The sequence below is a fragment of the Python bivittatus genome, unplaced genomic scaffold (genome assembly GCF_059951505.1).
Source record: "Python bivittatus isolate LINGU-HERP-01145 unplaced genomic scaffold, Pbiv_v1 ctg000900_np1212, whole genome shotgun sequence".
NCBI classification, from domain to species: Eukaryota; Metazoa; Chordata; class Lepidosauria; order Squamata; family Pythonidae; genus Python; species Python bivittatus.
The window spans coordinates 94,332-118,857 of NW_028277114.1; the positions used below are offsets into that span (position 1 = coordinate 94,332).

The 24,526-nt window shown below is 42.0% G+C and overlaps 1 protein-coding gene across 1 annotated transcript; it reads right to left on the reverse strand.

Annotated features, from left to right (window-relative positions):
- Nucleotides 1-750: 750 nt before the first annotated feature.
- On the reverse strand, nt 751-24,526 carry LOC148213685 (acyl-CoA (8-3)-desaturase-like; the record flags this gene model as incomplete). Its single annotated transcript, XM_088131084.1, has 12 exons — nt 751-838; nt 980-1,105; nt 1,273-1,352; nt 3,191-3,287; nt 4,949-5,046; nt 5,947-6,023; nt 6,646-6,703; nt 7,746-7,874; nt 10,318-10,419; nt 12,750-12,947; nt 13,998-14,108; nt 24,232-24,526. Coding segments are annotated over 12 exons (1,459 nt in total), but the record flags the coding sequence as incomplete, so codon positions are not given.

Consider the following 24,526-nt stretch of genomic DNA (forward strand, 5'->3'; position numbering starts at 1 on the left):
AATATCGACAGGAATTGTCAAATGGCTTTCCAAAAGCTGTAAGAAAACCAAAGTTTTGACTTGGGAATAGGAGGGAAGAAAGAGAAAGGGAGCACGTTTCTGGTAGCAGCACACAAAGAAGATGGTCCTGACTTAACATCTAATGGGAAGGGTCCTGGAGGAAGGTCTCCACCAGTCTTCAGTTCTTCAAATGAACATGGGCAGGCAGTCGTGAGAACTGAACGAACCACTGACAAGAAATGAAGAAAGACTCATTAAAGAAACTTACATTCGGAACTGCTTCATAATGATTGGTGATCATTACACAAAGTTGGATCTTGCAAAGTATAATGATCTCTAACTCCAAATTAGTGTGGTGGTGTCTCACTAGAAAGACCTGGGTTGGTGTACGAAAGATACAGTTACCATGGTCTGCAAGGAATGGCAACAATAGGCAAGTCAGAGAAGGTAAGTGTGAATGTTTATCAACTCCTTTCCCAACCTTCTTAAAGGGAAACACTCTTTGTTGTTATTTCCCTTTTCCTAATTTTGGTACCAATCAACCCAAAGTGAGAGACCCCAAGAGGTCTGCCTGAACATCTTTCTCTCTCAGGCCCACCCCCCTGCTTGTCTCCCATTCATAAATGGTGACATGCAGAGGTGGCCAAATCCTGATGTCTGTGCTAAGGAGAGGGCAACAGAGCAGTGAACCATTCCTCATTGGAAGAATCCTATTCTCTCCATAATTAAAATTCGTCCCTTGTTACCAAGTTAATTTATTTCTGTTGTCTGAGTGCCTTCCTCTCCTAATGCATGGAGATAAGCTTCCTGCCAGTGCCGCCCAGAGTCCTTCAGGCTGCTGCAGAAAGAGAAAGGGGAAGGAGAAGGGGATTTATGGCAGCGAGGGCCTCTTCACCATGGCAATCGCTTCTGTGCTGCTCCTGCCTTATCACTGGATAAGCCAGTGACCAAGAGGAGCCTCCGTCAGCCATGAACTCACCGTAAGATATCTGCAAAAGCAGTGAGCAGGGGCTTGCACTCGTACTGAACACCGTGCTTGGCACACAGAGATTTCACCAGAGGAGCCACCTTGCAGTAATTGTGTCGAGGCATGGTGGGGAAAAGGCTGCGAGAAGAAGAGATGGTGTCAGGTGACTATCCCAGAACTTTTGGCAAGTCCAAAACATCGCAGCCCTGCTTAAGATCGGCTGCGTGTGGTTTGTGACTGCCATGAAGGTCTCGCCCCTCCCCCCACATTTCTATGGCCTGGCCTTTTCTCTAGGTCATACTCACTGATGCTCAATCTGGAAGTTCAGGTGCCCAGTGAACCAGTCATTGAACCAGGAACCATCAACATTGCATGTTGCTGAGAGCTAAGGAAGAAAGAGAGAGCAGGTAGAGACCTCCAGTCGGTCCCTTTCTTTCCAGCCGCTGTGGATTCCTATTACAGGGAGGCTCTATAATGAGTAACGCTTACTTGGCTTGTGTGTTGGGTTTCTCTTTCTTTGTTTTCTAAGCATCCGAGTGTAAACATTTTTGACCCAGGCCACCTCTAATGGACAATGTGTCCTGTACCATAACCTAGTGGCTAAGAGAGTGGCAGTGCAATCTTACACATCAGAGGTGCACAATCTGAGGGTCCGAGACCACACAGGGCCCCTACAGCCTTGGTGATGGTGCCAAGAGTCATTGCAGGTTGATAGCAAATTGTCATCTTAATTTGACAGGAGAAAAGGAGAAAAGGAAGACAACATTTTTAAATATAAGACTGGAAAGGAGGCATATAAACTATTTTTGCTTTTAAGTAAAAGTAAATGAAAGAGAGAACCATTTTTCTGTAGCAGTTAAAGCATCAGGTTAGAAACCAGGAGGCTGTGAGTTCTAGTCCTGCCTTAGGCACAAAGCCAGCTGTGTGACCTCAGGCCAGTCACTCTCTCTCAGCCCTAGGAAGGGGGCAAGGGCAAGCCACTTCTGAAAAACCTTGCCAAGAAAACTGCAGGGCGTTGTCCAGGCAAGTGCGAGGAGGCAACAGTGACTCAAAGGCACACACACAGACACCAAATGAAATGACATCAAATGTAGGTGTTGTCTTGATCCCCGCCTACAGTTTTTTGAGATGCAACTTCCAGCACACCACCCACAGGCCAAGTGTGGGGATCAGCCCATTCGAAGGTGGTGTTGGCAACGGCGCTCTCTCTTTGCACCTGACAGCCTTTTGACCACTGGGGCAAATGGTGGCAGACAGAGAAGGGGAGGGTCTTCACCTGCTGCCCCTGTGTCTGTTTCTCCCCTGGCCTATGGTTACTTAAATGAGAGTCTGTGTTTAGGGAGTTTTCTCCTCTTCTCTCTCTTGTGCCTGCCTCTCTTCAGGTGTACTTCAGGTAGAAGGGAGGCTTCCCCAATAAATTGAACTGTGAACTGCTAGCATTCATTGAGAGCTGGGCTAAACTTGCCAGGGCATCCAAGACAATGATGTTGTGAACAATATCATTCTTCTAATTATTACTCTGCATATGCTCAGCGCATCCTTTAACCTGGATCTTGCTCAGTTCAGATCTCCAACAATGTGAATCCCTGCTATACATGCCTACCTGGCAGTGAGCCCCACTGATGTCAAAGGGATTTGTTCCCAGGAAGGTGAGATGTGTTATTGGTTCACATCTCAGCATTTGGTAACAATTCAGCCGGTAGCATAAGGCAAGTTAGTATTTTCTGTAATGTGAGAATAGTTGCACTGGCTAGTCTTTTCCATATATATGAAGCACTAAAAAATATTACCCTTTTGCTTTAGCTGCAGATCAGGAGGTGCTAATATAGTGGACATCTAAGTTGCTCTCCTATTACTTTCTGCACTGGCTTCAGCATCCTCCTGCTCAAGAATTTCTGTGTGCGTTGACTGCCTGTCTTCTTTCATTTCTCTGAGAGTCTCTCCTATGCATTAACGATTTCCTGCAGGAATATTTGCTTCAATCCTTTTTCTCTTTCTTTTTCCTTTGCAATAGAATCCCTTTTTCTAGCTGATAAGACAGGAAGCCAATCCATGCAAACAATCAAGCTCCTGCTTTCCCCCAAAGATTATGGTGACTAGAGAACTTTAGTGATGGTCATGAAAGCCCTCTGGTCAAAGGCCAGGTGCCCCAAAGCATTTATAAATGAGTGGATTAAGTGAAAGAAAGGTGGTGCCTCCCAGCAGAAATGGAAATGTTCTCACCTGGGCAGAGACCCAGTCTAAATTCTGGTCGTAATTGATGTTCATTGGGATGTGGTTCATCTGAGAGACCCAGAGAAACCATGTGCTTTCTAGGAGCCTGTGGAAATAAGTAATTATGAGAAATAAAGCAATAATAATTATAAAATACAATTTGAGAAGAACTCATTGTTTTGATATTTCTAAATAGGATATCTGGGACAAGCTTGGTTATTGCCTTAAATCTTTTTTCTGAAATTGCATAAGGGGCTAACCCAGAACTTTCCTGACAAACATCTTCTGGGATTTTTCAACAATAATCTACTGTCTCTCCCTTTACAAAGTCCACTACTTTTTCCAGTGTTTATCTTCCAGTGGAAGGCAGGTAACTAAAAGGGAGGGAATAAAGAAGATTACTCCAGAGCCTCATTATGTTTATTACTCAGGGAGGCATTTACTGAATTATACTTCAAATGTTCAAGGCCTCCCAATGCACAGAGCACTATAATTCCCATGGATATCAGCACCATAGAAGTCTTGATGTCAGAGCACCATCTTATCCCTTCACCAGGTACAGTATTATTTTTATTATTGGTTGCACAGTCAGCCAGACTGGATTTGGCATTTTTATCCACCTATCAAGTTCTTCCCAAGGACCTGGGATAAGCAGATGTTGTTTGATGCTATTAAAGGTATTGCCAGAGGATGTAAGTTGTTGCAAGTAAAGCCGGCTTTTGCATTTGACTGATGGTGATTTTGTCAATGCCGATGGTATTCAAGTGGTGCTCCAAACATTTGGGGGTTGCACCCAAGGCACCTATTACTATTGGTACTATCTTAACAATGTACCATTGTTGCTACTTTGTCATGCCAGTCTGTGCAATTTTCTTGCAGAGCTAACTAGGTGGTCCACTGTTTCTTCAGCTTCGTTGCAGAAGTGGCATTTGCTGCTGCTGGTGCTGTTGGTATCATTATTTTATCCCGCATATATATTTGTATGGTATGTCAACTCAAGGTGGCGAACATACCTAATACTCCTGCCTCCTATTTTCTACACAACAACAACCCTATGAGATGGGTTCAGCTCAGAGAGAGTGACTGCCCAAAGCTGAAAGCTGGGTTTCATGGCTAAGGGAGGCCTGGAACTCACCATCTCCTGGTTCCTAAGCCAGCATCTTCACCGCTACACCAAACTGGCTCTTTGTTGGTTTATTGTCTGTGGATCACCTTTCTGCTAGTGCTGAAACGCAGGTTTTTAGAGAAGGAAGGGAGAATGCAAAGTCTCCTCCAGGTAATCTTGACTCTTGGTGACTCTATGAACATATAGGTCCTTTGTGGGATGAGGGGCTACGGGAAAATACAGAAGTGGTTTCCCATTGCCTTCTTTTGACATGCTGTTTAAAAAACGTCTTTAAAAAAACTTTCTACTCTAGTATACAGGCCGGATATTTCCTGGTGGTCTCTTGTGCAATTACTAAGTGGGCTTGACCCTGATTAGTTTCTGCCCTCTGCTGTGATCACTGCTGCATTAAGATATTACAGTGTCAAGGTCATATATGTACTATGTTGCAAACCAGGTCGAGGACCTAATCAGTTTTCCTTGTGGTCCTGGCTCACAAGACATTGCAGCGTGATGCCCTCCTTCAGACTGGCATGATCGCAGGGGAATGAAGTGCCACACACAAAGTCTCCCTCATTCCGATGGCACATTTCATTCCTCCATGCACAGCATAGGCGGCAGCAGCGGCAGCCCTGCTGAGAATTCTCTAGAACGATCCTTACCTGGCCAGCCAGTAATACGCCATGAAGCTCTTGAATCCCATTAGAGGAACGTACATGAGACAGACGCGGACGTTGTAGAACAAAACAATAGCCATATCCTGGCAAAAAGAAAAGGAGAGTAAAACGGATGAGAAAAGGTTGTTTTGTAAGTTTCAGTCTACTAATTGCTTTCTGCAGTTGGGTTGATTTTAAAATCTGTGATGTTGTATGATGCAGACTAGTTCATTTAATATATAGGGAAATGCCCTGAGGAAAGATCATGTTAAAAAGAAAGCCATTGCACTGTGACATGGCACAACAGCAGAGGAATTCACTGGTCAGTTCTGTCCTACAATGAATATCACTAAGGGGCATGCAGGCCTCAAAACCAATCAGTGTAAAGTTCCATGGACCAGTTGAGTTCTTGAAGAAAGCCACACTCGGTAGAAAACAAAAGGAATTTCAACTCCTGTGGAAGGGGAGTCATCCACCCGTTCATTTTCTTCTACCTGTCCCAGGTACATGCAAAAGATATCCAAGCCCTTCTCAGTGCTGCAAATCCCAGTTGGGTCTCCATAATAGCTACCTATCTCGTGGCAGTCCCCTTCCCACTCCAATAATAGCTCCAACAACATGGTCACAACAGACTTCCTGTTGTATCATAGCCCAGAAAAAGGCATCCAATTAATAAAATAACTGAGAAGGTCTCTTTTCTACGGATGGCTTATTGTCTTCCAAAGGCACAGCCCTTTGACAGCCACTCGCTACAGCCACTTGCTCAGTAGAGTAAGAAAGCATTACTCTACCAAGGAGCTATTTCTCTGTTTTGCAGGTCCAGAGTAGCTCTGGGAGAGAAGAGAGAGGACTCAAAATGGCTCTGTGACCAAAAACACCTAGGAAGTTTGATTTTCATTTTAGAAGGAGGAGAGAGAGCAATTTGGTTGTGGCACTTGGTGAGGGGTGAGATTAGTAGAAATGTACACAGCTAAAACAGTTGTGTTTGTGTGTATGTCACTTACACTCCATCTTTTCCTCAGAACTGCATAGCGCAATATGATTAACTGCACAAAAGCCACGAATGTTAAGGGTGCCAATACTGGAAAAAATGAAAGCAAGAACACAAATATGTGAGAATCACTCAAAATTACGAGCATTTCTGGGAGAGTCTCCTTCCTCTCCCATTTCCTATTGGCTAATTAATTATTGCTACAGAATCCCTCTCTCTACTGACCATCCACTCAACCTAACGTGCCATGTTTCATATATGCTGGATTAGACCTCCAGCTTTCTGGGAGTTATGGTCACACATCTGGAGTAACCCAGCTGGGAAAAACTGAATATATTTATCAAAGCAGTTTCGCCTTTGATCCCAGATATTCTCCTAAGCCATCTTTTGGCTTAGCTTTGATTGATTGATTGATTGATTGGTTGATTGAGCAAATTTATATAGCTATCCATCTCACAAAGCATGATTCTGGGCAATTTACAAGCATAGCTTTAAACCATATAACCATTCAAGAAATATCAAACAAAAAGAAAAAGAAAAAGAAAAACAGGAGAACAGGAAAAGCCCCAAGCTAGCAGGAGAACAACAATCACTTAACCTCACACCACCACCTTGCAGGCTCACCATGAGATCTGCAAGGTTGATGGAAGAATTGATGTTGGTGTTTTACAGTTGAATTAACTGTCTGGCGCAAAACGGCAGAGGTACTCACAGGCAAAATATTTGTGCTGGTGCTGGTAAGGCATGTATTTCTTTTTCTTCTTGCCAAGCTGCAACAGAAGCAGCAGTTTAGTGCAGGGCCAAATAAACCACTCTTCAGGATAGACCTAATAACCTCTCTTCTTCACAGTTCAGCTCAAGAACTGTAAAAAACTATGGTTTTGCTCATTAAGGGCAGGATTTTTCAGTGATCACTTTACATATAAAGTGACCTGATCCATCCCATCTGGACAAAAGTGGAAATAGGACAAGCAACTGTATTATTCCTGGAGGGTGAAGAGTGCTTATTTGCAGTGTTTTTGGCATCGTGGAAGTCACTGCTGTGAGATGGGCGGCTCAATAAATCATATAAATGAATACATTCCTAAATAATTTGTTTTCTGTGACCTTAAATATGAAGTGACCTAACTGATCCCATGTGGAGAAAAGTGGATACTGGGCATAGGCAACTTTACTATGTCTAGAAGATGAAGAGTGCAGTAATATTTGCAGTAATGTTTTTGTCTTGCTGGAAGCTCGTAGGAGTTGCTAATGACATCATCATACTACACAAATCAGACTAGCCAAGTTTTTTCAAGTTTTTTTGTATTTAGCAGAGTAGTTTCAGACCGGGCAGGTTTAGGAAGAATTTTTTCACTGGTCTCCTAGTGAAAATCTGTAGCAAATGTCAGAGCACCTGTATTGCCCTGTGCTGCTGAACCTCAGTGGTGGAAACTGGGGGCTGGGGAACCAAAAGAAAAGTACAAGGGGAACCAGGCTCGGTATGCAGCCCACAAGCCATTGGCTACCCGTCTCTGATTGGAAGATGCCCAGGAATTTATAATCCTTTGAATATTATTGAGCAATTCTGAGATCAAAATGCACATACAAGGCACATTTAAGGAGAAAACGTTGGAAATCTGGGACAAAATCAACATTACCGATTTCTTTAGACCATAGAGCAATGTTGAAACAGGGCTGTATGTGCTCATGACTGAACATGTAAAATTGAATGAAACTGGAGGTGAATTGCCAGATGCTCTCTAATTAAAGGTAGGCATTTCTATATCCTTTACATTCTTTTAGCCACTCCAAGACCTTCCCTTTACTCACCTCCACAGAGAGGGGCTTCCCTAAGCTGAAGAGAAGTGGGTGCATATTGAGATCAGGATCCTTCCGGAAACAGTTGGGTTTGGCATGATGCTGGTTATGCATATCAAGCCACCAGTTCATTACCCCGCCCTGCATAGAAAATGTTGAGATACATACATACCTATATACATACATAGATACATACATGCCAGTCTTCCTTTGTTCTTTGGAAGGGCAATTACCATGTAGTTATTCCTGATCTAGCTGGTTTCTCCTGCCTGCCCCCTTCCCCCCCCCCCCCCCCCATCACTAACACCATAGAAAAGGATAGAAATACAAAAGTAACTGAGCAAATGGGGAAACCTTAGAGCCATCCTTTCGGTTTTCAAGGGCATTAGGCTCATGGGACAAAGGTCACAGTTATTCAACATCTTCAGTTAATGATTCCAGTGTGAAACTGTTACGTTAGAAATATTGAGGAAGGTGGTCCCTAAAAAGGCCTGATTCTTTTCTCATTACAGATGATGAATTTACATTGGAAGCTAACAAAATTATGTCACTCCGCAGTGTTGCTGCTAATTCCTGTAGCTAACTCAAGCAGCTCATTCCTGTAGTTATAGTGTTTAATCTGAGTTTTTCATAGAAATAGCATATACTATACTTCTTACACCTCCTGATCTTTTGGGCCTACTGTCTGGAAAGGTAATTTTATCTCTGGGGAAAATTAGTGTCTGTGTGTGTGTGTGTATATATATATATACACATACATATTCTCTCTGTGTGCGTATGTGTGTATCTAAAGGAGAGTAAATTAGCACAGTTGCAAAGATACATTAGATTAAGTAACTGAAGCTAGTGCTGAAAGACTACTATATAAATTTTAAATTGTGCTGTATTTATCATCCTCATCATTCAAATCTCAGAAATCATCCTTCTGTCTCCAAATCATCTCCAAAATGTAAAAGTTAAGCTTTTATATACGTATTACATTTATAGCTTATCTTTCTTTCCGGGAACACAATGCAGACATTGCCAGATGTAGAAAATCACCACCACCACCACCACAACCAATGGCATGACAAAGTAGCAGCAAGGAGCATAGGTGGGTGTGAAACGTTACAAATACACCAGACAGTTGAAGAAGAAAAAGGGGCACTGGAAGAATATCTGAAGCACAGTGAAGAAGATACACTGAAGCTAGTACAGCATTAAGGCTTACTGAATACCGAAGAAACCAAACTGGCCTATAAGAAAGACCAAATGAAGAATAGAAAAGAGACATGGCAAGGCAAAGCATTACATGGCCAGTACACAAAAACGAGCAGGCAAAGCAGATAACAAGAAGGCCTGGTATGGCTAAGAGCAGGAAAGCTGAAGAAAGAGACAGAGGGGCTAATTCTGGCTGCGTAAGACCAAGCCTTAAGAACAAATGCATGCAAAGCCAGAATTGAGAAGACAGCAACAGACAGCAAATGCCGCCTCTGCAAAAAAGCTGAAGAACAGTGGACCACCTAGTTAGCTGCTGCAAGAAGATCGCACAGACTGACTACAAACAACGGCATGACAAGGTAGCAACAATGGTGCATTGGAATATCTGCAGGAAATACCATTTGCCTGCAAGCAAGAACTGTTGGAATCACAAAACAGAGTAATAGAAAATGAAGAAGCTAAAGTGCTCTGGGACTTTAGAATTCAAACGGACAAGCACCTGCCACACAACACCCAAATGGTTGATAAGAGAGACAAAAAAGTCTGGATTATGGACATTGCAGTCAATACCTGGAGACAGCAAAAGAGAAGAGAAAGAACTGGAGAAAATCACAAAATACAAAGACCTGCAAATAGAAGTAGAATGACTGTGGCCATAGAAAGCAAAGATAATACCAATAGTAACAGGCCCCTTGGGTGCACTCCCAAAACATCTGGAGCACCACTTGAACACCATCGCCATTGACTGTGTGACCAACAGCAATAATTTAAACTTATATGCTGCCTGACTCCCAACAACTCGGGACGACTCCCAGACGCTGAAAGTTGATGGCCAGAAATGGTCGACGCTTCAGCGGTTCGAGTCCAGCCTTCGCGTTAACAGGGTGAGCTCCTGTTTCCTCCCCAGTTCCTGTCAACCCAACAGTTTGAAAACTCACATGAGTAGATAAATGGGTACTCTCACTCCGGTGGGAGGAAAAATGCTGGAGGCGCCTTGCAAAAGGAGTCAGGAGCAGTTGCCGGTAGCAAGGAAGCCGCGCTCGCCCGAAAAAAGGCGCGAAGCAACGGAAACCCCGCCTCCTGCGCTTGCCAGCTGGGCTCTGCTCTAGGAAGGAGGCTCTGGCAAACCACTTCCGAAACACCTTGCCTTGAAAACTGCAAAGGACTCGACCAAAGCAGTCACTGCAGGGTCGGTAACGACTGAGCGCAGATTAAAAAAAAAAAAAAGTTGATTTGAGAAAACCCAGTCTCACTTTTAGATTCTTATTTTTAATTTTTTATTTATTTATTTATTTATTTATTTGTTTATTTATTTATTTATTTATTTATTTTATTTATGATTAAATTTATATGCTGCCCATCTCCCCCAGAGAGTGACTCTTACCTTTAGGATTCCCATCACAAAAGTGTGAGCCAGTTTGTTCCATTTTGGCTTCTGAAAGACTGAAATATGCCCAAGATCATGCTGAAGGAAACCATATTGGATCTGGAAGGTAAGAAGCAACACCAAGTGGATATGATCTTCTTCTTTGGAACATTAGCAAAGAAAGTTAAACAGAAATGTAGGCATCTTCATCCTAAACATTACTGGTTCCCAAAAGGCTAGGAAAGAACACTGTTATAACTCCCAATAAGGACACGTCTTGCAGAAACATGGATAATTTAAAAACTTGTCTGTTGAATGCTTTGCATTACACTTCAAAGACAACTACTCAATTAAATGAAAATTTTAAAAATAATGGGAGCAGGTTGGGAGCAACATTCACGTGAATTCCCACAGGGCTGCTGTAAAGCTTTCAGGCCACCAGCCATAGGAACAAGCTGAGTTCCTCAAATTTTTTGCAGGAACATGATCATTTCCAAGAGAGTAAGGCCTGCATTTATGATAAATGTTGGGATAACTGGCCCCACTACATTATTGTTAGCCTTTAAAAGCTACAGCAGTGAGGCAGGACGAATTTATAGAAAAGGACCTCCCAATGCCGCATCGTAATGTTTAAGTATGGTGTACATATACATATATGGTGTACATACACAGGAGGGAATTCTACTTGCCAGCCCTCCCCATGGTGGCTCAAGCAGATTTCTGCCCACAAACTCTGCTAACATTGAGATTCCCCCTCTTTGTTTCAAATGAGTGGGCAATGGGAACTGCAGTTGATTCTGGTCTCCATGGTCAGAGATGGAAAGAGTAGGAGTTGGGTAGACTGAGGAACAATTGGATTCTGACTGAGGCTCAGGGTCCATTGTGGAAGGATGAGAGGATGAGAGAAAGAATATGAGCAGAAAAGTGTGTGGAAAGAAGACGGAGGTGGAGGAGGAGAAGGAAGGAGGAAAGATAAGTCAGGTGAAGGAGAACATTAGAGGCAAGAAGTGGACTGGTGGATGGAGAAACTGTGAGAGCATCTGGGGAGAGAGTCATACACCTGGAGAAGATTCAGATTTTGTATACGAGGATGGAGAAAAAGTCAACAGAGATGTAAGAAAGTTAGACAAGTGGGATAAGTGAATCACTGGAAACTGGCAACTTCCCGCATTGCTACTGTGGTTGGGAGAGAAAAGTTAGTGTTGGAGGTGAAGGAATGAAGGCCGTCCCTACCATTAATGAAGAGGCAGACTGGACTTGGCAGTGAGCCCATTTGCATCTGGTGCATCATTGGTGACCTTTTTTGGAGAGGGAGGTCCAGCAACAGCAACCTCTACATTGGATGACTGCCACGCACTCTACCTGAGGCTGCCCTTCAACCATCCACAAAGTGCATCTCACCTCCCTGCAAGCTGACGGTGTAAGATGGCTTCCTCTGGCTTCCAGGTTTTCTGAGGACAATTCAAGATGCCGGTTTTAGCCTAAAAACCCTTACAGGATATGGGCACAGGGATTCATTCCAATTAAGTCTGTCTGGCTTGTACATTCTCTTGGGGGGGACACCCTTAGGCTAGCTTAATTTTGTCCTTTTTAATGAACGCTATGATGTGGTTTTATATTTTTACTATTTTAGGACTTAGATTTGTGGGCCCCGAGAGACATACAGTTGTGACAGTATAGTGGTAGTGGAAAATAAAAACATGGGTAAAATCTTGTGAGGGAGAGGAGGAGGAGGAGGAAGAGGAGGAGGAGACAAGGACCTGAGGGTAGGATCCCTTATATACTCAATCTTTGTTCCAAGTGCTGACACAGAATATCAATTCATCTAAAAGAGGTTTTCATTGCTACAAGGGACTGTTTCTAAAGGAACTGTCAATTTGTGTGCAAAGTCTTCCTCAGGCATTTTTCTCAAGGGTTCTGTGTATGCAGGCCCACATCTGTCCCTCAACGCATCAAACACTAGAAGCTTTGGCCTGTAAATATAATCTAATTCTCTGGAAATGTTCTGTTCTTTTAAAATCAGAATTGAGAGAAGTCTTGCTCCCAAACGCCCAAATGAGTTCTCCAAACTTGGGACTCTCCATCTCCTTATATTTGACTAATATTCATGTATGCCTTTCTCTTTCTCTCTCTCTTTCTCCTCCCCCCCCCCTTTCTGGGTATAAAAGACTTTCCATCCTAAAGAATGGGCAGAATATAGCAGGCCTCTGCTCGTCTGAATGTAACATTTCATTTCTAACTGAGCTAGAAGAACGAGCAAACCAGCCAGGTCTGATTTGGGATCAAATAATTTCCCGTGTTCATATGTACAAAAAGGTTGAAATTGCATTACCAACACACTGATTGCTTACCAAGAATATCTTAAGAAGTATTGACTTAACTATTAGTTTTGGAATACTTAAGAATAATTTCACATCCTGTTGTACTCAATAGTGATAATAGTACATTACCTGTGCAATGGTGAAAAATGCTGCGCCAATAAGGAAAGGCACCCAAGATTTTCCAAAGTACCAGATAGTGAGCCAGGATGTAACGTCTAGCAGGAAAGCATGCAGGAACATGAAGGTAAAAAAGGCAAAACTGGACTTCAAGAGTCCCATCTTCTTCACTTTCGAGCGTAGTTCACGAAAATCCTGTACCAGCCTTTCCTGTGAGGAACGGTGACAAGTTAAGAGAGCGCCCAGCAACTGGTTAGCAGACCTTGTTCAATCAGTACTGCATTTTCACCTTTCCATGAGATCACAAGGGCAGTGACAATGAGGCTTCCTGCATCATCATGAAGAGACAACACGCCAAGGGAAGTTTCCAGCTTATATTTATACTGTGTAATAAACATCTATTCTTATACCAAACCAGTCATTCTTGAAGGCTATACATCCTCAGACTATGCTTTGACTTGTGAAAGTGTAACAAGATCGATTCTACTTTATTCTTAAGCAAGCATGCAGAACTATATTTAACACACAAACATATACATATGCTTCTAAAATTATTTTTAGATTGAAATTTCCTTGTGGTTTCAGCTTGATTAGGCAAGTAAAATATAAATTAAGTAAACAATTAAAAGAAATAATAGGTCTTGCATGTCTAAAACAATGGAGGTTGTGGCTCTACGAAAGAATCCTGCAGCTCAGGTCATCATTGCCCTGATGTGCTTTGACTTTGATTTGCACGAACGGGCACATTTTCAGATCTATCTAGATACATCCATTCTTATCAGCTGCAAAACTAAAGGCTAACAGATCATACAGGGCTAATATTTATTTGTTTCCCCTCCAAAAACCCCAGCACATGCTCATCCTATGAGTTGGTGTTCAGTCCCAGAACTGGAGTTTGCACACATTTTAAGCACATTTTCTTTGATATGCAAATATAAACTTTTGGGAGAGTTTTCTTCATTTCAGTTGTTTAACTGAGGAGAAGCCAAAAGGCTTGTTGGTGCTTGTTGCCCTGGAAGGCAGAAATTAGTACTGCAAACAGTAGCATTAGATACAAGTCACTACGGGAACTATCAGTGCAACTACATGTGGATTCCTAGCCATGTTCTGTCTACTCCATGCTCTATCTGTAATAGAGGATTTTGTCTACATGTGAATGGATTCGGTTCTCTCTTCATCTCTCTCTCTCTCTCTCAGACACAGACACAGATACATGTGTACCCATCCTGTGTTCTAAAGGTAGAGCTGGGAAATACTCACGTTTTTGGTAGGCTCACAGCTAGGTTGATCCGGTGCCAGCTCTCCAATTAACAGTGGGTTCAAATATTTCTTTACCAGCCCCTTATCCTTGTGGAAAGCTTCAAAAGCATCCTGAGAAATTCAGAAACAAAAGGAGGTGTAAAAAGGAGAAGACTACAGGGCTGATGTGGTAGTTATGGCCATTTATTTATCTGTCTATTTATTTACAACATTTGAATAGCTGCCCGTCTTAAAACAACTCTGGGCTGGGTGGCTTGGTGCGCTTCTGTGAAAAGATGAAACCCCCTGAGGGCCTCTCCACAGACACTGAGGGTGAAGTTCCCCAACAGGCTCTGGAGGAACCCAGCTCCATGACAATTATTTTGGTTCATCTGAAGGAGGAGCAAGGCAGGAGACTTCCTCCCCTGCCATGCTGGGGCCTTGGGGTGGTCTGGTTCTCTACTGGCTTTGTCTGGGTTCACCCGCCTCTGAGAATGGTCACCGCAAAGATCTTGCTCAGCATCTGCTACAGTCTAGCAATATTAGAGCAGGGGGTAGGGCACCTTATGGGCAAACCTAATCTTAACCCTTCTGATTATGAAAAAACCCTGCCCAGCTGTTTCATAAGTTGGGCTCATCAAACCCTTTCCTTATCTACTTTCCATCCGCTGGGCCCCCCTGAGCCATTTGCCTCTCCCCTGCTTCATACAGAGCCTCTCCCCTGCAGTGCACAACCATGGTTACAGCTATTGTGAAAAACCACCTGGGTGTAAAGGGCTGCCCTGCTATCCTTCAGGCATCACAGCTAGAAAGGATTGGTCTTATTCCAGGAGTTGAGAAATAAGCACAAAATCTCCAGTTCCAACATAACAGGAGAAAAGATGGTTTCTCCAAATGAGAGCCAGGGAGATGGGGAGACAGAACGGGGTACGTCAAGGGAGTGCAGCCTAAAAGTAGACCCACTCTGGTTTGGTATTCTATATGAAACTGCCGGATGAAGAGGCTCCTACAGGAACTGCTTTCTAGGGCTGCGATTACTGTTCTTTTCTAGGGGATCCAGGATCAAGGAAACCCTTAAGGGTTATTTCTTTCCCTTAAAAAGAAGAACAGAGGCATGTCTAGCATTTGTGTCTGAGAAACAAAGCTTGGCAATGCAGCTGCCTCTGGAGCTCTCAGGCCTGAAGGCTGGAAGGAAAGAACAAAGGAGTTCAAGGCTGACTGTGAGAAAGAAGGAAGAGGAGGAAAAAAGAAAAAGGAATGAAACTACATGGCTGTCTGTCAGGAGCAAAAATGGAGAAAGTGGGAGTATGAAAGCAAGAAGAAAACATGATAAAGGAAAATGACTTTTTTCCCCTCCTTTCCTATGGAGGAACTATGGCAGACTTATGCTCTTTCTTCTGAAAGAAACTGCATTTTCCCCCTCTGCTCCAAAAAGGAGGAGGAGGAGGAGGAGGAGGAGGAGGAGGAGGAGGAGGAGGAGATTTAGAACATGCAGAAGCAGGGCTAACCTGGCTGAGAAGAGAATCGGAGGCTGCAGGTGGAGAAGGAATCACACAACCAAAAGCACCATGAGGCGAAGTGAACTAGTTATGCCAGCAGAGCCAACCAAGAACCCGGAAAGAGTGGAGGTCAAGGGGAGGTGAAATAATTCCCCCTCCTGCTGGTCAGTGACCAGTACATAAAATGAAATAAAAATAAAATAATACAATAAGCAGCCATAAATATATAACCCTAATTCTAAATCATAGATATGTGTGTGGGTGTGCGTTTGAGTCAACAGTCTCTGCAGTTTTCTCTGCAAGGTTTTTTGGAAGTGGCTTGCCATTGCCTCCTTCCTAGTGCTGAGATAGAGTGACTGGCCCAAGGCCACCAAGTTGGCTTTGCGCCTAAGATGGGACTAGAACTCACAGCTTCCAGGTTTCTAACATGATGCCTTAACCACTACGCCAAACACGCTGTCAAGTCATATATATTTATGGGTATGTAAATACATTTAATGACATCCTCATATTTCAATTGACTTAAGTATTCAGTTGAAAACCTATATGCTGGTAAACTAATTGTCAGTTGCCTTTATATTTAACCAACAACAACATTGTGGACATAATTATATTCCTTATATCATTTTAAGTATATGTTTGGCCTGAAATAGCTTAATCAAATTTCCTTCCTGATATCTGTTAAAAAAAAAAAAAAGCTGTGGTGCTTCTCTGTACCTTCAAGGTGGAATAAGTAATTTGAGCTTTTAATTTCCTATTGCTTTGAAAAATAATCACTAGATACTAGAAACTAATCACTAGATACTAGAAACTAATCACTAGATACTAGAAACTAATCACTAGATACTTATACTGGTTAATGTGTTTGATGGTATGATTGTTAACTGACCATTTGTCCCTTTGCATGCTACTAGAAAACACTATTTTTGTTTGTTTTTTTCACAATTAACAGTTGTTAAAAGCGTGGCAAGGTTTTCAGAAGTCACCTCATACCAATTTTTGTCTGTGAAAATATTACTTTTATCATCTGCATACACAAGAATTGGAATTCTTCTGTTAATTTTGAGGCATGAATGTCCATAGAGTAAAGTGTTTTTACTAGTGAATTTATATAAATTTTAAAAAGCAGAGAGGCTAAACTTGCTTCACATCTCTGAAAGCCTTAATATAGTTGGAAAGGTTCCCCTGGTGATTACATCTTACTCTTAAATCCATCTTCTTACATAATGTATATATATAAAAATTGGAGGCATCTATTAAGCATCAAGGAAATGCTTAAAATTGAATGGGCGATGATCAATCTGGCTTCTTCTTAAAGAGGGTGTTCGGGATGTCGAATGACAAAATAAGTTTAATCTAGACACTGACGATGCTCTGGGGACTGAATTCAGCTCTGGAGACTTAATCTTGGTCAGCAAGATTCTTGATCACTAAGGACTGAAGCAGTCCAACTTGGACTATTACAGATCCTTCATTCAGGTTTGTCCAAATGATCTTTCCCTGGCTTTGCTGGAAGGTTGATCTATTAGGTCTCCCTATGAAGAGTGTGCCTGCCCTTGTGAGTCAAGGGTGCTGGAATGGTTTGTGAGGAAAATGAGGAAAATATATCTTTGGGTGAATCTTTGGGTAAAAGAAGCAAGTTTTTAGAGGCCTCAGATGAATGGGATTACCTTAATAAAATTGAAACATAAAGGAATGTGCAGCACCCTTGAAGCTGACATGAACTAGGCTAATGGTAAACCCCTTATCACAAACATCCCCATGGCAACGTAAGGGAGGATGCCTTCTTCCTGGCAGGTGGCACCTTAAACAATTTGTTTCTTCCCCTCTGACACTATTGCTTTCCTTACAGATAGTAGTTGTTCCGTCCTTGTAGATAGCAGCCAAGAACAGGGACAGAAAGGAACTTGAGAAGTATTGCTCATTTAGGTATGCCAGCATCTTTATATAAATATGTATACCTATGTGTTCTTTTCCCTTCCCCTTCTTGTAGAACTGTATAAATATCAGGGCATCCATTTTGCCTACAGGGGAGAGTCTCCCACTAACCTTTGGTGGGGTCCCCCTCCAGTACGTACTGTCTAATAAACCTGCAGTGAAGCCTTGATTATTTTGCCTTTGAGTCCTGCGTTTTGATTCCACAGGTTGTACCTGTTCTACCAATGCCATCAATAACCTGGAACTCCAACAACATCAGGATTTCACCAAGACAAGACAACAAACCTGCACTACAGAACTCATATTCTTGAAGAAAGAAAGAAAGAAAGAAAGAAAGAAAGAAAGAAAGAAAGAAAGAAAGAAAGAAAGAAAGAAAGAAAGAAAGAAAACAAATTATCCAAGCTCTACAAAGATCCGCTTACAGAGTGGGAGGAGTCCAGAGACTCTCCACAATATTGTGAACTTATCCAATCATTCAGCCAAACAGTGCAGTGCATTTTTTTATCAGGTTCATCCTTTTGTCCCACTAAACCTACACAAATGATACAATTCTGTCAGGATCTTGAGATATTTTTTCACTGCTTGAGACTTAAGGAATACTTTCAAGACAAGAAACAGGATACAGACATACAGCCATCATCAATCCAACAAATGCTGGTAGAACACACAACTACAGATCTCAACAAACCCTAAATGCTTTAAACCAGTGATTCTCAACCTTTTTGAAGCTGCCGCCCCCCTAAGGAGCGGAAAATTTTTCAACGCCACCCTTTGTGAAAATCCTGTAATTTAGGGTATGGGGAGGGAGGGGGGGAGTTATTGAATTATAAAAAGCAAAAATTTTAAATAATTTTTAAACACCAAATTTGTTCGATTTAACTCGATACTTTTCCCCTGGAAGGTAATTGCATTCCTTTTATTAAAATTAAAATGACTAATGCAAAAAAATGCTTAAATGCTCTTTTATGTAAATACGTTTATTTCAAAATGCTGTAAATACGTTTATTTATTTTTTTGATGCTCGTTTTTTAATTTTTTTAATTTTTAATTTTATTTTTTTAATTTTTTTTGCAAATGCTTTTTTAATGTTTAAAATTTTTTATTCTTAATTAGATAATTAAAAAAAACAGCAAAAAATGCGCTAAAAGAGTAATATCAATGAAACATGCTTGATTATGTCAGTGGGATGGTTGTGCTTGATGGTTCAGAGCCAGTTTCTGAACGTTCGGTTCAATATTGCTAGAGAGATGAAGGCGCAAGTCCCCTCTTTCCACGATTTGGAGTCGACTTCTCTTTTTTGTAATTAGATCAGTCACAGCACTGAATCCTCGCTCGACAAGGTAGGAGGAAGGGAAGGCAATTAAACATTTTTTGATGATAGTCCACAGTCCTGGGTAGAGGCAATTGATGTTACTTTGAAGCCAAAATTCTGTGAGACGATCACCATTCTGGAAGCTGGCTTTCAAAGTTTCATTAGTTGAAAGTTCGGCCAATTCCTCCTGAATCTGAACCTCTGCTGTCTCAATATTCATAAAAGGGTTCATGACCCATTGAGGGACTTCCAGGGACAAAATATCCTCAAAACGCTCAGAAAAGTCCTTGTGCAAAGACTCAAGGTGTTGACAGTAAACTTGTGTTTCATCGAAGGGGATTTCACTGCTCTTATGCAGATCCGACAAGATTGGAAACTGGCTGAACTCGTTGCGACCAAAATTCTGCTTCCACAAAGTGAGTTTTTTTAGGAAGGCAGAAATAACAGATTTTGTTGTGATCAAATTGAGCTCTTTGCCTTGAAGCTGCAAATTAATTCCATTGAATTTTGCGAATAAATCGGCCATGTAAGCAACATCAATCTTAAATTGTAGCAATCTGTCTCTCAGAGCTACATCTTTCTCTTCAAGGAACTCAAGTACAGAGTCGAAAAGATTCCAGAACCTACTGAGGCAGGCGCCTTTGGAAAGCCAGCGAACTTCGGTGTGTAGAAGCAAGCGATTGAATTCTTCATCGTTGTCCTTACACAGCTGCCTGAATGATCGATCGTTGAAAGCATTACTGCGAATTTTGTTCACAGCAGAGATGACATACTGTAATGACTGATACAAACGGTCGCTGAGGTTTTTTGCAACTAAATGCTGTCTATGAATCACACAGTGAACAGCTAAAATACCTGGTACCTCTTTCTTCAAAAGGGCGATGAACCCACAATGACAACCCACCATTGCAGGAGCTCCATCGGTAGCAACAGACATAATGTTCGCAAGAGGAATATTTTTCTCTTTAAAATAATCTTTGACAGTATTAAAAATAGATTCACCTTTAGTATCTGCAATCAAGCTTCTTGCAAAAGCATCTCTTGAATAATTTTTCTTTCCTTCACAAACCGGATGTACGCTAACAGTAAAGCCTCATTAGTACTTGGCAAGGTTGATTCATCAACCTGAAGAGAAAATTTGGTGGGTATCAAAAGTTTGCATAAGGAAGCTTCAACATCTTCAGCCATCTCATCAATTCATCGTCGCACTGTATCATTGCTTAATGGGACATTTTTTTATAACATTGGATGCGGCTAGATGGTGTAAAACCGTTTCTAAAACTTCCTTGACAGCCGGCAGTATCAACTCTTCGCCGATGGTATGAGCTTTCCCCGATTCAGCAATGAATTTTGATATATTATAAGAGGCTATCGAACCATCGTCACATTTTTTTGATGAGGATGCTAGTAAGCCTGAGACAGACGGTGCCTTCAGAAACTTGTCCCTGATATTCGTGAAAACGACAAATCTTTATTTTGTTTGTCAGGATGAATTTTTTGCAGATGCTCCTGCAAACGAGACGGTTTCATTGCCTCATTAGATAACACTTTGTTACAAAGTAAACACATGGGTAGTTGCGAGTTCGAGGGCGAAGGAACAAATCCGAACTTCAAGTACGTGGAACTGTATTGACGACACTTCTTTTTATTAACCGACATCGTTGGCGGCCGCAAAATATGATGAGGGAAAGATAACTATTTCTCAAAATTAATAATTCACGACCACGATAAAGAACTAATAAGCGCACTTACCTAGCCGACTGGCCAAATAAACAATGAAAGTAAATCGAAACTGAGGGGAAAAAACAGAAATGAAGTGAACGAAAAGCAACTCAAGAAACACAGGTCAAATCAAACATTCATATTGAAAGGACGCTCAACGCACGCGCTGAGATTAATCGCACGGGAAAACAGCTGACGCATGCGCTGTGCTGGTTGGGATTGGAGAAGAATCGTAGTGTCGAGTTCTTCAAGGTCATCCTACCTAGAATACAAATTCGTCTCACCATTCTTAGAAGTGCATGAGGGCAGCCGTCGCGTAAGTTCGTTTTATCGCTGGTACAAATGGTGTAAACCGGATAATCAATTTAATAATTTTTGGGAGGAGTTTTAAAATTAAGTTCGAATGCCAAAACATGCTCATTGCCCCTCTACCACCCAAAACATGCCCACCACCCCCCTATCACCCAAAACAAGTTCACCGCCCCTCAGCATCCTCCCACCGCCCCCCAGGGGACGGTACCGCCCCTGTTGAGAACTAATGCTTTAAACAAACAAACCAGCACATTCACATAGACATCCCCAGATCAACACTGAGCTGGATTTCTACATTGAGTGCTTTCACCAATAAACCACAGTCATCAGTAAAAAAAATGCCCTGCGCACAGTACTCTCAGAAGGGAAGAACAAGATCCCATCTAAGGCCTTAAAAACAACAATGATTTTGTAATTAAACAAGCTAACAAAGGAGGGGCAGATGTCATTATGAATGAGGTTAATTATGTTCATGAAACTAAAAGGCAACTCTCCAAAATTGCATTATATCAACTTCTATCCTCAGATCCCACCCCAAGATATCAGAAAGAATTATGCAATCACATCAAAGAATTTCCTAAGGACATACAAGATGAATTAATATACAGTCACCACAGGAGCCCTGACCAAGAATCTGCTACCTTCTATCCCAAACACATAAAACAGACAATCCTGTCCTGTTGTTTCAAGCACTGGAAACATTACACCTGGATTTTTATGTTTCAGGGACCTTATGCTATCAGTGTTCCCACCTATATAAGAGACACCACATACTTCCTAAGAAATTTGAAATTCATTGGCAACTGGACTGACAACACCATTTTATCTACTATGGATGCTGAGGCACTATACACAACATCGTTCACAAACATGGACTTCAAACTATCAAGATAATAACTGATGACAACACAGCACAGCTTCCTACCATACAGGAAACCTGTAGATCATCAAGCATACCTACCTGCTTCCAGCTTCCATCCGGAATATACCATCAAATCCACGGTCTACCCCCAGGCCTTATGTTATCTGAATTTCTTTTGACCCACTAGACAGAGATGCTCAACTGATGGACTTAAACCAGGCATTCAGGAGGCTAAACTCCCCACCCAGTGAGAACAATAGAGTCAGACTGATTCCCAGAGAGGACCGATTGAAATACAGATCTACAAAAACAGAACCACAGAGGACCACCGGCTGTTATTTACAGCTCACAACACAAGCCGCTCAAGTGCAACAAATAAGCTACAGTCCATCCTGGACAAAGACACAGAGCTTTTTTAGATATTTGGTGGCAGGCCCATAGTTGCATACTGTACTTATTCAATGAATTCTGAAACAACTCCTCTTAAGCTACAAGAAACAACAGAACAATGATGCTAATGGGAACCAGATCCTACAACAGCCCCAGATGTCTACTTTGCTCCTACATTTACATCAGCAACACCCTCACCACCCACAGTAACATGATAAAGTTAGAGGTTCCTTCACATGTTCTTCTTCTGTTGTGATATAGACCATCATCTGCCAGCAATGCCCACCTGGATTCTATGTGAGACAAACAGAGCAGACTTCACACAAAAGAGTTAATGGATACAAGTTTGACATCGGAACTCAAAAGAAGGATAAGGCAACAGTAGAGCATTTCAGCCTTCCAGAACATTCCATTATAGATCTCAAAGCAGGAGTTGGAATCAAAGAACCTTCACCAGCAGAACAAAGTGTGAGACAGCTGAACCTACGTACATCAAGAGGTTTCAGGCTATCTCAGAAGGCCTTCACAAAGACAGTGGGGCTTTGACCCATTATAACTGTCTAACTTGTTTCCCAAGGAACCTTCATCTGCATAATTCCCCAGTTTCCCCTTTCCTTTCCCACTTTCCTTTCTTCCCTACTGCCACATTCCATGCACATAAATCCTGTATCAATTTAGCCACTCTGTGCATCTGATGAAGTGAGCTAGAGCTCAATTCTCCAGTTGTAGCATATAAACTCCTATTGCTTTGATGTGATTTCTTTAATTCACATTCATTCATTCATTCATTCATTCATTCATTCATTCATTCATTCATTCATTTATATTTCAAATTTAGACACTGCCCATCTCACAAGGAAATTGCATCATTCTGATGTTCTTATAGGCAATTAAATGTTGCTGACCTCCTTTGAAGAAGGTTTTCTTGTTCATAGAGTGATCGTGTATGGATTCTCCATTCAGTATAATTCTCCCTTTCATAAAACCACAAACATTATGATTAATGTCAAGGTAGAATGTCACGAGAATATCAATGGTGGTCTGCTGACAAGTATGGCACTAATACCTGGATGTCCCATAAGAGATGGTTTAATATAAAGAGACCCTTCTGTTAGGGGTTAATCTGAGGGCAGTTAGGATATTAGGTATTTCTCAGACATGTCTAGAGGTTTTAGTGTTGCATGTTTCCAGAAAGTGTGATCCTTTTCCACCTGCTGCAGATGCTTCCAAGATTGAAAGCCCTGATAGATATGCAAGAACACAGTAGATGTCTGTGAGCCTCAGCTACTGATGCTTGTGTGTGCATGTTATAACAGGTAAGTAAAAAAGTCCATCTCTGCCTTGGGAATTTTTTATTTAGTTTATATTTATTTATTTATATACTGAAGCAATAATAATGTATACATGTGTGTGTGTATAAAATAGTCATAATCAACTTCATTTAAACATTGAATCAAAATATTTATTCTAAATATATTCTGGGTCTATAAACCATTGTATTATGAAACATACAATAGAGGCTACAGATCCTAAACTTACTTGGAATTCAGACCCCACTCAATTTACTAAAAAGTGCTAAAAGCCCACAATACTTGATTGAGCACACACACCTTTGCTACCAATATTACTCACATATTTAGGCTGAGAAAGTTTGCCAGGCTGAATTTAGCTTAGGCGATATGCAAGCTGTGTCTATACTTTTGCACAAACACCTCAGAGCAGACCTTCAGATCTAAGCTGCATTTTGGCAAACGGGGAGCTGTTCACATTTCCTAGAAGTCAATCAGGTTTAAGCAACTGAACTGCAGCCAGACATTTACCCGAAACTGAAAAGGAGGCTGCAAATCACAGCAACCTGCTTCTCTGGCGATCAGCTGCCATGTCCCTGCCCCATCCCCTTCCCAATGCCACTTCTGAATTTTGGTCAGATTTTGTCACTCAGTCCTACAAAATTGCCAAGTGACACAACCACCACCTGGAGCTTCCCTACATTATGTCATACCACTGGGCTGTCCAACCCAAAATTACTACTCTGTAATGTCAGGAATTCCCTAGGCTTCAGGCAAGAGGGATTCTTTTCCCCTCATTCTGCTAGCTGAGAACCTTGGAGAATGGCCAGGGAAGACAGGACCTCAACCAGAAGGGTGTGCATGCAAAGCAAGTGCTTTGTGGCAGCCGTCAGGGCATTCTGAAGTCTCTTTCCCCCCAGCAAGGACTCACCGTGGCATCTTGTCCAGAATAGTGTCTGACGAGACGAGGCCCTCCTGGATGCCGCAAATAGAACTGGCTGATATCATAAACCTTTCGGTCGATGACCAGCCATCTCTCTTCCTTGAAGTTTCCATTGCCTGTGCGGAGCCCCACCTCCTCCCAGGTGAAAAGCGGGGTGACCCCTGCCTCAACTTCTGGCTTCCCTGCACTGGCTCCTGACTGAGGGGCATTCTCACTGGGGACACTTAGTCCTACTAACTCCTGGGCTGTGCTGTTTCTCCTCTGAACAACTTTGCCTCTTCCT